This window comes from Peromyscus leucopus, chromosome 3 (assembly GCF_004664715.2).
Source record: "Peromyscus leucopus breed LL Stock chromosome 3, UCI_PerLeu_2.1, whole genome shotgun sequence".
In the NCBI taxonomy this organism is placed as follows: domain Eukaryota; kingdom Metazoa; phylum Chordata; class Mammalia; order Rodentia; family Cricetidae; genus Peromyscus; species Peromyscus leucopus.
Window position 1 is genome coordinate 136,873,264 of NC_051065.1, and position 13,996 is coordinate 136,887,259.

Genomic DNA, 13,996 nt, shown 5'->3' on the forward strand with positions numbered 1-13,996 from the left:
TCTCTAGTTCACTGATTCTCAATCTGTGGGTCACAATCCATTGGAGGTCGTATGACCCTTTCAGAGGGGTCACCTGAGACTGTCAGAAAACACAGATGTTTACATTACAATTCATAACAGTAGCAAAATTACAGTTATGAAGCAGCAATAAAATAATTTTATGGTTTGGGGTCACCACGACACAAGGAACTGTTTAAAGGGTCTCAGCATTAGGAAGGTTGAGGACCACTGCCCCAGCTGGAAAGCCAGTCTTCCATTTCCCTGTTGATGTTTACCTCTGCATCCAATCATCCCTGCAAATGCTGATGCAATGACCCTTCTTCTCAATGGTCACATTGACCTTTCTTTCCTGGGGAGCTGTGAACATCTACTTAGAGCAGCTACCAGAGAAAGCACTAGCGATTGACCAAAGAAACACTGACATCTAGCTTGGTGGGCCAGGGAGTAGTTTATTGGGTTTACTTACAAGAGTTTGGGTGACACCAAATAACCACATCACTCAAAAGTCCCCAGGACTATGGCTCCCTACAGCTGCATAGATGGTGTTCCTGCTTCAGATCGTCTCCCACCTCATATGTATGTACTGTGGCATCTCCCTAGAACACATGCAAATGTGCAGAACCACAGTTGGGAGGAAGGCATGGGAGGGAGGGAAGAGGGAGGGAGGGAGGGGGGAAGGGCTGGAATATCAGATAAGGGTCTAAGGATCCTCCTATAAGGAAATATCAACAGCAGTTCTGATCAAGACCATTCCCTTTATACTTAAGGAAGGAAATCCACAACACCCACACTCTTTTCTTGGTTTTTGTTCTCCATTTTAGAACATCCTTGTGCCGCAGACTTAGTCCTGCAGTATTTGTGTGGCCTGTGATGCTTATGGAAGACTGCCAAGTCTTTGTCTGTAGTCGGAACTTTCTCGGGTCCCATCGGGTCCCATAGCCACTTACAAAATAATCACTCAGAGGCTTATGTTAATTACCAACTGTACGGCCTTTGGCCGGCTTCTTCTTGGCTAGTTTTTTCATCTTAACCCATTTTTATTTACCTGTTTACTGACATGTGTTCCGTGGCTTTACCTGCGTCCCCTTACCTGTTGCTCCTTGGATGGCAGTTAGGCATCTCCTCCCCACTCTCCTTCCTCCTCTCACTATCTCTCTTGGATTTTCCTGCCTGGCTCCATCCTGCCCTGCCATAGGTCAGTGCAGCTTTATTTACTAACCAATGGGAACAGCATATATTCACAGCATACAGAAAGACATCCCACAGCACTTGTCTCCTGAGTGTTCTGTTATATGCCACCAATCCTAGAAATAGCACCATGAAACAAACACAAACATGGGCAACTGTGTCTTCAGCTCTATGTCTTCTAACAATCCAGAGTTCAGGGTGGTATGCTTTGGTACAGCAGGCAAGCTGTGGGGTCACCTGAGCTCTTCTTGAGAGCTCTTGATTTTTACATGTTGGCATTTTTGTGACCTGGACCTATGAATGCCTTTGTGTTCAGTGAAAATATAAGTATTTTTTTGCTATAACCCAAACCTAAAAGCATGCATTCATTCATTAAAAGAATCACACATGTGTTCAGCCATGTCTCCACGCCTTGAGTATTCAGCCCCATGACCTGACTGTGAGAAAGGCTCACCGGTCCCAACTCCATTCTTCCATGTGCAGTGATGCCTCCTCTTCCTTCCTTTACTCCAGGCCCCTGTGCTGCTGGTGTTGTGGGGATCAAGATGCCTCGTTATTGCTTATTTGGAGATACCGTCAATACTGCCTCGAGGATGGAATCCACCGGCCTCCGTAAGAAGGGGGATTGCTGTTTTCCTTAGAGAACAGAGATTCTCTCTTCCAGGAGATGCACTTGTGGAATTCACTTCATAGTGTTGAGATGTAAAGTGTCAGCAAAAGGCAAACAGATCCCTCTCAAGGGCTAGACTTGAGCCTGTGTTAACAGGATTCTGACATTTGCATTTAACACTAATTATTTTAGCCTTTTTTTTTCTTCAGTTTTAGACTATTTCTGTATTTTTGGTCCACTTTCAATGAACTCAGGAATGTTCTAGCTGCAATAGCCATTTAGCATAGATCTATGTAAACTGTGTAGTATACAATGGGAAAGATATGGACCAGACACACCCTGGATCACCTTTGCTGTTTATTTGTTTTTTCTAGAAACTAGTTTTAGCAGAAAATGTCTAGGGATTTATTAGTACACAAAGGTTTCAGGTTCCTCTTCAGGTTGGATCAATTTTTGACATTTTACAAAGGCATGTGTCTGGTAAAATTGAGGAACCGTGCACTACATGCAGTAGATGCTCTATCAATATTAATAACAGTAATAAGAATGAACGTGTATAGTAGAAGGAAGAAAAGCAGTGGTAGATGATGTTTAAAAGCTGACAAAAACAGGATCTGGGACAGGATTTGGGTAGTTAGACTGGCAATCTGCTCTTAGCATGTACTATAAAATCAAATTATCAAACAGACTTAGATTAAAATAAAAACTGTGCTAACCATCCTCTGCATATGTTGGGGGGAAGTTATTCCATCTTTCAAGGCCTCAGGTAGATGAACATAGAATGAGAGCCCAGAGCCCAAATCTTCCCCTTGTTCGCAGCACCTTGGCTGTTTCCTGGAACTTTAGACTGCAGACTAGTCAGCCAAAGCCCAACCCCAGGCTCAGCAGGAGAAGCTCCATCCAAAGCCAGGTCCAAAGTTCCCACTCTGAGCTGGAATGAGACTCAGTGGGCAAAACTCGGGGAGTGACAACATTCAGAACCCTAAAAACACAGTGCCAGACCCTTTTTCCTATGTGGGTAGTATTTCCTCTTCTCACTGACACTGTTTTTAAAGGCCCATTTACTAAAATAGACACACATGTTTCTCCATGATGGAGAATAGGTGCTTAGGGTGTTGTTGACACCTAGAATCAGAGAGAAATAAATGTGGCCATATCAGATTTCAACGTGGGGAGATTTTCATTGATCTGGTTTGTGTTTCCAGCCTTGAGGATTCACATGAGCAGCTCTACAATAGCCATCTTGAAGAGAACGGATTGCCAGTTCCAGTATGAAGTGAGGGGAGAAACATACTTAAAGGTAAGGAGGCTGCAGACATGTGTGAGCAAGCACTCAGACACATGTGGGCCACGTGTGACCCTCCACCAAGAAAGCCCATTTCTGTTCATCTGTATGTCAACACGTGTTCCGTGGCTTTACCTGTGTACCATTACATGTTGTTCCCCGGACGGCTGGCTGGTGTCTACTCTGACTCCTCCTTCCTCTTCCCAGAATTCTCCTTCTCTGCTTATCCTGCCTATACTTCCTGCCTGGCTACTGGCCAATCAGCATTTTATTTATTAACTAATCAGAGCAACACATTCACAGCATGCAGAGCAACATCACCCATCACTTCCCCTTTTCTTTCTATTTAAAAGGAAGGTTTTAACTTCAACAGAGTAGAATTACATATAACAAAACAGTTATCCAGCAAGAATTACAGTTAGGATATCTAAGTGGCTGTGGGGTCCATGGGGCTGGTCAGGACCAGAGAAAACTTTCAGCTACAAATAACACACTCAGTTTTTGAGTCTTCTACTAATATATTTACTAATGATTCAAGATCATTCCCCTAAAATGCTGCTTATAGTCTTGTAAAAATGTAGATCTATGGATACTCATTTAATCTCGACCCATTTGATCTCCTTCTCAGATGCAAAACTTAGCAAAAATGGAATTTCTTGTACATTTCCATTCATTTCATGACCCCACCCACCCATCATGAACCAAACAAATGTTACTTCCAGGTGCTTATTGTGATACATGGATTTGTAATTACACACTAAGATAATGAAGCTGTGGCAACAATTTTGTCTCAAAACTTTGTTGTAAAGGGTTAAAAGAAAACACAGAGCTGGAGAGAGATGGTTCTTAACTGCCAAGTCTGACCACCTGAGAGTGGTCCACATGGTAGAAGAAGACAACCAACTCCTGAGAGTTGTCTTAAGTGCTCGTGAACACACACACACACACACACACACACACACACACACACACACACACACACGCACACGTAATAATCAAAACAGAGAAAACATACACAATGGAAACTGGTTATGTTCATTGGCATGGCAGAACTGTGGGTGGATTTCTTCCTTTCTTTAAAATTTACTTTTGTGTGTGTGTGTGTGTGTGTGTGTGTGTGTGTGTGTGTGTGTTTTGAATATGCTCTTGTGTGTGGATGTACAGATACCAGATGTCAACACTGGGTGTCTTCTTCAGTTGTTCTGAACCTTATTTACTTTATTTATTAGTGGTGTGTGTGTATATGTGTGTGTGTGTCTGTGTATGTGTGTGTCCGTGTGTGTGTGTGTGTGTGTGTGTATGTGTCTGTGTGTGTCTGTGTATGTGGTGTGTGTCCGTGTCCATGTGTGTGTCTATGTGTCTGTGTGTGTGTCTCTTTGTGTGTGTATGTGTGTGTGTGTGTGTCTTTGTGTGTGTGTGTCTGTGTGTGTCTCTTTGTGTGTCTGTGTGTGTGTGTCTCTTTGTGTGTGTTATACACTAGAAAACACCTCTCTGGAGTCTGTTGTCTCTCTCTCACCTCCGTGTGTGTCCAGGGACCAAACTCAGGTTGTCAGGCTTTCATGGCAGGTGACACATGAGCTGTCTGTCCTGCTGTGCTCACCTTCATCTCCCTCTAAACCTGGAGCTCACCAGTTTGACTAGACTGGTGCTCAGTGAGCCCCAGGAACCACCTGTCCCTGCTCCCCAGAATAGGGGTTACAGACATATGCCGTACCCCGCTTTGTTCTGGGGTGCTGGTGATCTGAACTCAAGTCCCCATCCTCTCACAGCAAGCACTCTCTAAATGAGCCATCTCCTCGGGCCTGAACTGCTTCCTCTTTAAGGTAGGGTTCTCCAAATATTGCTATATTGTAATCTGAAATATTTTCTGGGGAGAAAGGAAACTATTTTGAAAACAGCCAATCTGGCTGGGCATGGTGCCTCATACCTGAAATCCTGGTACTTAGATGTAGATAAATCATGGTACTTAGATGTAGCTAAAGCTTAATGGCTTCCCCATAGTCCTTGTGGGATCATCAATTGTTGTTGGGTCCCATCATCCTTTTGTAGATTTCAAAGTTGCTGTTATGCATGATCAGGGTTCCCTGAAGAATTTTGTGTGTGTGTGCCTCCTCTGTGGTTTGGAGCAATCACAGTCTGATAAATGTCTGTCTCTCGGAACCATGAACATTCTTCCCTAGAAGAGAATATCTTCACAGCAATTTCTCCCCACCATTTGTCATGCCAAACTTTTCCAAACTGACTTTTGCCAATGCTTTCTTGTAACACGATGGTCCTGGCAATTCTTCTCTGAATAAGCAGCAGTAAACCCTTTGTCCCGGGTAGCAGCATCACCGCAGTAACCAACACGATGAGAAACAGCCAGAAACTCAGAGCAGTAGCCACTGCGTCCATGATCCCACCGCCACCATTTGTGGCCAGCTCCAGCCCTGGCCATAGCTTCTCCTTAGCAAGCCTCCTAGGCTGGCCTCAAACTTGGGATCCTCCTGCCTCTGCCTCCTTAAGTAAATCCTATGGGCATGCACCACCACAACCGGCAACGTATAGGTCAGGTCTGAGTTGGGGCCCACAAGGCTACAGGCAAGCGGCTTTTTCAAGAATTCATACCATGAACATTGGGCGCCAGATGTAGCATGAATTGTTAGAAGGTCTTATTACTAAAAACAAACCTGGCGCCAGGTACTGGGGTGAATGATGAAGGTCAGAGAAGCAGAACAAGCCACAGCTACCTCACCTCACCAGTTCCTCAGCTGATCCTGTTTCTTCAGACTGGAAGCTTCTGTGTCCTCATCCAAATAGATCTCAGCTGAACTGCTGCTCTAAAGCCTAAAAGCTTAACCAGGCAAAAGCTTCTAGTTTCTGGTCCTAACACCTTAAATACCTTTCTGCTCTCTGCCCTTACTTCCTGGGATTAAAGGCTTGCTTTCTGGCATTGAAGACTCTTGTTACCACACCTAGCTGTTTCCAGTGTGGCCTTGAACTCAGAGATCCAGGGGCATCTCTGCCTCTGCAATGCTAGAATTAAAGGCGTGTGCTACCACTGCCTATCCTCTGTATTTAATATTGTGGCTGTTCTGTTCTCTGACCCCAGATAAGTTTATTAGAGTGCACAATATTTTGGGGAACACAATACCACCACACTTAGATATCTGAAACAGGAGAACTGCTATGAGTTTGAGGCAACCTGGGTTACATGGTGAGCTCCAGACCTGGTCTGAACCATAGTGTGGATTCCTGTCTCCAGATAAATAATAAGTTAACTAGTTAATAATAAATTTTAAAAAACAAGAAAGGGAGGGAAAAGAAAAAGTAAAAAGGCCAGCCTGGTGGGAGACTTCTGTAGCTTGAGTTTTCCGCCTTGCCCACAGTCAGGACAAATCTCTGCCACCCACCAGTCCCACAGCCGCTCAGACCCAACCAAGTAAACACAGAGACTTATATTGCTTTCAAACTGTATGGCCGTGGCAGGCTTCTTGCTAACTGTTCCTTTACCTTAAATTAACCATTTCTTTTTATCTATGCCTCGCCACGTGGCTGGTGGCTTACCGGCACCTTCACATGCTTCTTGTCATGGCGGCAGCTGCAGTGTCTCTGGTCATGGCGGCGGCTGCAGCATCTCTGGTCATTGCGGCGGCTGCAGCGTCTCCTTCTGCCTTTCTGTCCTTTTATCTGTTAGTCCCGCCTATCTTTCCTGCCTAGCCACGGCCGATCAGGTTTTATTTATTAACCAATCAGAACAACTTGACATACAGACCATCCCCAGCACAGCCAAGTGCAGACCATCTCAAACACCTGCACTCAGGCCCATGGTCCTAATCATCCTCTATACGGACCTGCTGGGTAACGCCACAAAGAACCCGAGAACGGGCTCCCACAGGACATACAGAACATCCCACAGCACTTCCCCTTTTTTTTTTTTTTTTTTAAAAGGAAGGTTTTAACTTTTACACATCTCCAAAGCCAGCTTGGTATATTTGGGAATTTGGGCGTAGCTTCTCTTACTACTTCCTGCTGGAGGGGGCGCTGTATCTTATGGGGACACGAAGAAAATTTTAGGATCATGGAGTAGTCCGTGAGGCTGTATCGTCTGAGCCAGTTGCCTTGAAACGATTCTGGATGTTGGATCATCTGGGCCATGGTGTCATCAGAGACCTTCAGGGGTCTTGGCTGGTCAAACCTGATGTATCTTAATCTGGAACAAATCCATAGCCTCTGGCTTTCTGTAGAGACAAAAGCAGAATCTCTTTTCCAAAGTAACACATCCTTATATCCAAATTTTAAAGTCAAAGTATCTTTAATATATACATATTGGTTTAACTCAACATCTTTTACGATCAAATGTTTTTCTGCAGTTAAAAGTCCCAAAGACAATATAATCCAAACTCTCTGTGTGATATCCATCTTTACATGGCTTATTTTTTATATTACTTTTACTTTCTCTTTAAAGACTTTATTTTTTTAAACTTTCTATTTCTTTATATAACTGTCTATGTTCCTTTTCCTCTCTCTTCCAAGCCTATGTACATTTTAGCAAAGGCTAAATCCACCACGCAGCTTAATGTGCCACTTGCAGAGGCCTCATTTCCGCCTTACTGCAGGTTAAGTGCACATGCCAGGAACCCGCCAGTAACTCAAACCGGCGGCTGCCGCTCATTTGAGAGAGAGAATTAGGAACTGTGGGGCGTTTACCGACGTCACCGTTCCTGGAGAACTTACCGACGTCACCGCTCCGTGTGTTGAGTTCTGAATCCTCTTTACCACCATGCGAGGATTCTTCTCAGATCACACTTTATTGGAGCGCCTCTTGGTTAAGGGACTTTGTCTTTAGTATTTTTTTTTTTTTAACACCGGCCTTTATCCCTGTTCATTTGTCCTTTTTCTTTAGTCCCTCTTTTTTTCTTCCCTTTTTTTCTTTAGCCCTTTTTTTCTTTAGCCCTTTTTTTCTTTAGCCCTTTTTTTCTTTAGCCCTTTTTTTCTTTAGCCCCACGTTCGGGCGCCATTTATTGATGTAACCAACCTTCTTATTAAATAAGAAACACAGAAACAATGGAAAAGAGAAAGCCGAGAGGTCAGAGCTCAGAGCCAAAATCTCACCCTTCCGCCTGCGGTGTCCCAGCCTCCTGAATGAGAGCCCTATTTCCTGTCCTGTTCGTCTATTTAAAGAGACAGAACAAGCCACAGCTATCTTACCTCACCAGTTCCTCAGCTGGTCCTGTTTCCTCAGACTGGAAGCTTCTGTGTCCTCATCCCAATAGCTCTCAGCTGAACTGTGTTGCTCCAAAGCCTGAAAGCTTAACCAGCCAAATGCTTCTAGTTTCTGGGTCTCACGCCCTATATATCTTTTTGCTTTATATCACCACTCCCTGGGATTAAAGGCTGGCTTTCTGGGATTAAAGGCGTGTGCCACCACCGACACACTCTTGCTATGGCTCTAATAGCTCTGACCCCCGGGCAACTTTATTTATTAACATACAATCAAAATCACATTTCAGTGTAATTAGATTACCACCACAGACTTCTTAATTTTTTTCTAAATTTTAGGGGTATATAATGTGCTTAAATACAGGCACTGATGAGAATGTGTGTGTGGGGGGGTGTCTCCTGGAGTAGACCATCCTTGGGGCAGTGGGTGAGAACAACACCTTCACAGGACATTCTTCTGTCTCCATAGGGCAGAGGGACAGAGACCACGTACTGGCTGACTGGGATGAAGGACCAAGAGTACAACCTGCCAACCCCACCGACGGCGTAAGCTTCAGGGGTAGCGGGGAGGGAGAGGAGCCGGAAGTCCTGGGTCGGGGGGCACACTTTGCTACTTAGAGGTATTTAACCTGACAAGTGCCTGGGGGCATGAGGAAGTCAGAATGTTCCCATCTCCAGCTGCTGAACTGGAGGGTCCAGAATGCCTGTATCTTTCTGAGACTCGGTGACACAGAAGACACCCAACCTCTGCTACTCCGGAGTGCTAGATTTCTCTCCTAAGTCAGATGTGTACTCAGTGAAGTCACAGGGGGCTACCGTTGTCCTGTTTTCCCAGGGAGGCTCCACCTGGAAAAGGAGGAGGGGATGCTCAAGAACTGGAAGAGATTCTGTTCTTATTTCACCAATTTTGGCTTCATTTTGTCTCACTGGCTCCATTTCCTTCTGTCCTCCTAAGGGTTAATTTCTAGTTGTGCCAATGATGTAGTTGCAAGATGATAAATTGACAGATGAAATAGAGTACATACTACATGAATACACACACACACACACACACACAGAGAGAGAGAGAGAGAGAGAGAGAGAGAGAGAGAGAGAGAGAGAGAGAGAGAGAGAACATCATTATGTAGCCCAGACTGGCCCCTCAATCTTCCTGTCTCGGTCCCTCAAATGCTGGCTTTCTAGACATATGCCACCATGCCTTGCCCAGTTACATTTTAAACAGCTTATCTCCATTAAAATCTACCTGATTTGCCAGATGTGATGGCACATACTTTTAACCCCAGCACTCAGGAGGCAGAGGCCAGCAGATCTCTGTGAGTTTGAGGCCAGTCTAATTTGCATAGACACTGTCTCAAAAACAAAGGTGGGCAAGACACTGGAAAGGTGTCTCAGTGATCAGGGGACCTGAGCTCTGTTCCCATCTCTACATTGGTTCTGTAACTCTGGTCCCAGAGGATATGACGCCCTCCTCTAGACTCTGTGGGTACTGCAATACATGCTACCCCACCCCCATCCACACATAATTAAAAATAAAATAAAGTCTTGGGGCTGGAGAGATGGCTCAGCAGCTAAGGACACTTGCTGCTCTTCCAGGGGACCTGAGTTTGTTTCCTAATACCACATCAGGTTCTGATTACCTGCAACTCCACTTCCAAGGGATCTGATACTTTCTTTCTGGTTTCCACAGGCACCCACACACATGTGGCATACATTCATACAGACACAAAAATACACAGAAGTAAGAATAATGAAAACACAATCCTCTTTCGCTGGCTGAGAAGCTGGCTGAATTCTGCTTGTGAAGCATCCGAAAGCTTGGGTTGTGATCCTGGCTTGCTCAGGAGAACAGAAGGCAGCTTGGAGCCCACTTCATGCCTCTGCTTCTTACCTGGGAGCTGAGAGGTGCCTCAGAGGTTAAGAGCTCTAGCTGCTCCTTCAAGGACTTGAGTCAAGAGGACCCAGGTTTGATTCCCAGCACCCACATGACAGCTCACAACCATCAGTATCTCCAGGTCCAGAGAGCCTCTTCTGGCCACCTGGGCACCAGGCACACACACACGGTGCAAGACAGACAAGCAGACAAAGCACCAATACACAATCAACAACAAGGACAAGGATGGAAGGTGCCAGAAGCTGAGAGGCTCTCTGCATTTCCACCCCTGCCTCCTGTCTGCGCTGTCCCCAAAGAGGAAGACACCAGCCTTGCTTAAAGCCCCGGTTCTGGGTCTTAGCATGGCGCCTGCATCCTCCCTATGACAGGAGGAAGATTTCCTATCTACCTAGCAGGTTTCCGTTCTGAAGTTGACTCAAGTTGTCCTGCTCCATTAGTAAGCCTCCAGCCCTCAGCCCTGTGGCTGTGGTGATGGCTTTGGCGGGAGGAGAGACCCGATCATTCAGAGGCCTAGAGGCCAGACAGACAGGAGGCAAGCTACCAGAGATGCTGCGTCAACCTGGGAAGCCTGGCTTCAAGCTAGGATTGCCTAGATCTGTTCTAAACTTTGGAGACCTCCTGCCATCCTGAGGCCTCTCCAAACAGTCCTGGCACTCACAGTTATGTAGGTACCAGTGTGTTTACAGGGCTGTGTGGTGAAGTCCTGACCTCCTCTCCCATGTCTTCCCGGGTCTCAGGGGATCCTCTACCGTGTTCCCCAATTCTAGCAACATGTTTCACTTTGCAAAGGAAAGATCTGCTTCCTGTCTGTGATATATTACACTAACACATGGCAGGAAAGACAGTTCTTTGGAGTCATCGAAGGCAATGGTGATCTACTCCCTCCATTTCCTGTGTGTAGCACAGAGCAGGCACCCACTGGGTCAGGTCTGAAGCTAAGGAACATTCTGTGTGGATGGCTGACAACTTTCTCTCCCCACCCTCTTTCCAGGGAGAACCAACAGCGTCTGCAGGCAGAATTTTCGGACATGATTGTCACCTCCTTACAGAAAAGAGAGGCCTCGGGCATGAAGAGCCGGAGGCCCACACGGGTGGCCAGCTACAAAAAAGGCACCTTGGAATACCTGCAGCTGAACAACTCAGACCATGAGAACACCTATTTTTAGACTGAGGTGAGGTCTAAGAACTGACAGTAGCAACCTCCAATGTCTCGAATCTGCGTTTTCCAGAGACCTCAACAACACAGACAAGTGCCTAGGCTTGCTGCCCTGCCTACACTTAGAATTCCTCTGCAAGGCACATGGGTGTTCTGGTTTTGCTTTTTGGTTTGTTTGTTTGTTTTATCGAGACAGAGTCTCTTGGATCCCAGAATGTCCTCAGTCTCACTGTGTGTAGCAGTGGATGGCCTTGAACTTCTAAGATCCTCCTGCCTCTACCTCCTGAGTGGGATGTGTGTTCTTGTTGGAGTGATAGCCCTGTACTCCAGAGCTGTGTCCCATGGTTGTCTATGGAGCATCAACCTAGAAAAGAAGAGGGAGGAATATGCTACATAGAACTTGGGGTTTTGTTCTTATTTCTTGTCTTGTTTACTGGCTCTTTGTTCTGCACACATGAGAGAATTTTTTAAAAACTTGTCTTAATTGTATTTTAAATGGCCTATCTCCATGAAAGTGTGCTTAACTCGTAGTTTTTGCAGAAATCATGCAGGATATTAAGAAAAATAAAAGTTTTTAGAGTCTTGTATATGTTTCTACTGTCTGTTCTTCCTGGGGTTACCAGCCATCAACTCCTGCTTGCTGAAAGACAAGTGACCCATGGAGAAATAGGGCAAGACTAACATCGCTGCTCACGACAAGAACCTTGAAGGTCACTAGCACCCTCTGTGCATGGTGAGATTATTGATTTTAAACAATGGTTTTGCCTTGGCCTGTCTACTTAGCATCATGTAGACAGACATTTCCTCTTCTGACCACCTGGTTGGGAATAATGGACTCAGAGGCTGAATATGAATTATAAATGCTCAGCTGATAGCTCAGGCTTCTTACTAGCTAACTCTTACATTTAAATTAACCCATATTTCTATTTGCTTTGCCACATGGCTCATGGCTTGTTACCTCATTTTCTACATGTCCTGATTGCTTGGCAGCAGGCTGGCCAACATCTCTCCTGACTCTGCCCTTCTCTTTCCCATCATCCTTAGTTTGGTCACCCTGCCTCTCCTTCCTGCCCAGCTACTGGCCAATCAGCACTTTATTAAACCAATTCAAGTGACAATTTTTTTTAAGATTTATTTATTCATGATGTATACAGAGTTCTGCCTGCATGCCAGAAGGCAGCACTGGATCCCATTATAGTTGTAAGCCACCATGTGGATGCTGGGAATCGAACTCAGGACCTCTGGAAAAGCAGTCAATGTTCTTGACCTCTGAGCCATCTCTCCAGCCCCCCAAGTGACAAATCTTTACAATGTGCAAGAGGATTATTCCACAGCAGCAACATGAATGTGTAACACATGTCATGACGGAGACCTAAGAGGTTTGATTCCTATGCTGCTCTGTTCTGTCTAGGAAGTCACCAGTATCCCTAAGTGTCTGCTTTCTCTGACCATGTAGCTCCTTCATAAGTGACACATGGCTCTCCCTGAGTATATGACAGTTTATACATATCACATGTGATATATATATAATATATATACCCTATAATTTTAATGTGTGTATACATACTCTGTATTAGCTAGTTTTTGTTGCTGTGATAAAAATACCCTAACAAAGGCAACTTACAGTTAGAGTTTATTTTAGCTTGTGGTCCAGAGGCAAAGAGTCCCCAATGGCAGGGAGTCATGGCAACAAGAGCCAGAAGCTGACAGATCACATCTTTATCAGCACTCAGGAAACAGCAAGAGTGAACTGGAAGTGAGGGAGGGAGGCTATAGAAAGCCCATCCCCAGTGATGTCCAACCTCCAGCAAGGCTCCACCTCTTAAAGGTTCCACAACCTTCCCAAACAATGCCACCAACTCAGGACCAAGTGTTCAAATACATAGGCCTATTGGGCACATTTGTTCAAATCACCACACTTACCATATAAATTTTTAGATTCAGCTTGAATGAAATCAATGTGGAACCATTAATTAAACATTTTTATGGTAATTCTAAAAGTAGTGTATATTTTACAACACATTAAAAGCCCTCAGTGGTCACACATCACTCATCACTACCAATGACTGCACAGCAGTGCTCAACTGCACAGGCATAATCAGCATGTGATAAAAATCAGGTGCATTGTGGGAAGGATCATGTGCAGTAAGAAAAATCAATAATATATGACCTAGCCTAGACCCAAACTTTGCCCTTTAATAACCAGCTCCTTCTCTTGAACCCCATAAAAATAAGCCCCAAACAGTAATTGGGACTCTTGAGGACTATCACTTATGTGCCCACATCTGGACAGTGTCTCCCTCTATAACCTGCACTATCGATTCGCTCCAAGTAGAGCTGCCTTGCATCTTGTGCAAATCTGTGTGAGCCCTTACTTTCTTTTTTTCCAGCCGAGACCACCACCATTGACAACAAGGCAGTTTGAAATTACATTGCAGATCTTTTTTCTGTTTTCTGGCTCCCTCTTCTGGCCTCCTTGGGTACCTGCACACAGGTGAAACACACATAAAAACAAAAACACATTTTTTTTTTTTTTTTTTTTTTTTTTTTTTTTTTTTTTGGTTTTTTCGAGACAGGGTTTCTCTGTGTAGCTTTGCGCCTTTCCTGGAGCTCACTTGGTAGCCCAGGCTGGCCTCCAACTCACAGAGATCCGCCTGGCTCTGC

At 45.0% G+C, this 13,996-nt stretch overlaps 1 protein-coding gene across 1 annotated transcript in view; it reads left to right on the forward strand.

The window, feature by feature from the left end:
- The window catches only part of Gucy2c (guanylate cyclase 2C), a 79,665-nt gene extending 67,746 nt beyond the window's left edge, over positions 1-11,919 (forward strand). Inside the window, exons 24-27 of the mRNA XM_028872249.2 lie at positions 1,702-1,800; positions 3,004-3,098; positions 8,755-8,831; positions 11,168-11,919. Of these exons, the coding sequence (XP_028728082.1) occupies positions 1,702-1,800; positions 3,004-3,098; positions 8,755-8,831; positions 11,168-11,342 (446 nt within the window). The 3' untranslated portion in view covers positions 11,343-11,919. The remainder of the gene's footprint in view (positions 1-1,701; positions 1,801-3,003; positions 3,099-8,754; positions 8,832-11,167) is intronic.
- Positions 11,920-13,996: the final 2,077 nt, after the last annotated feature.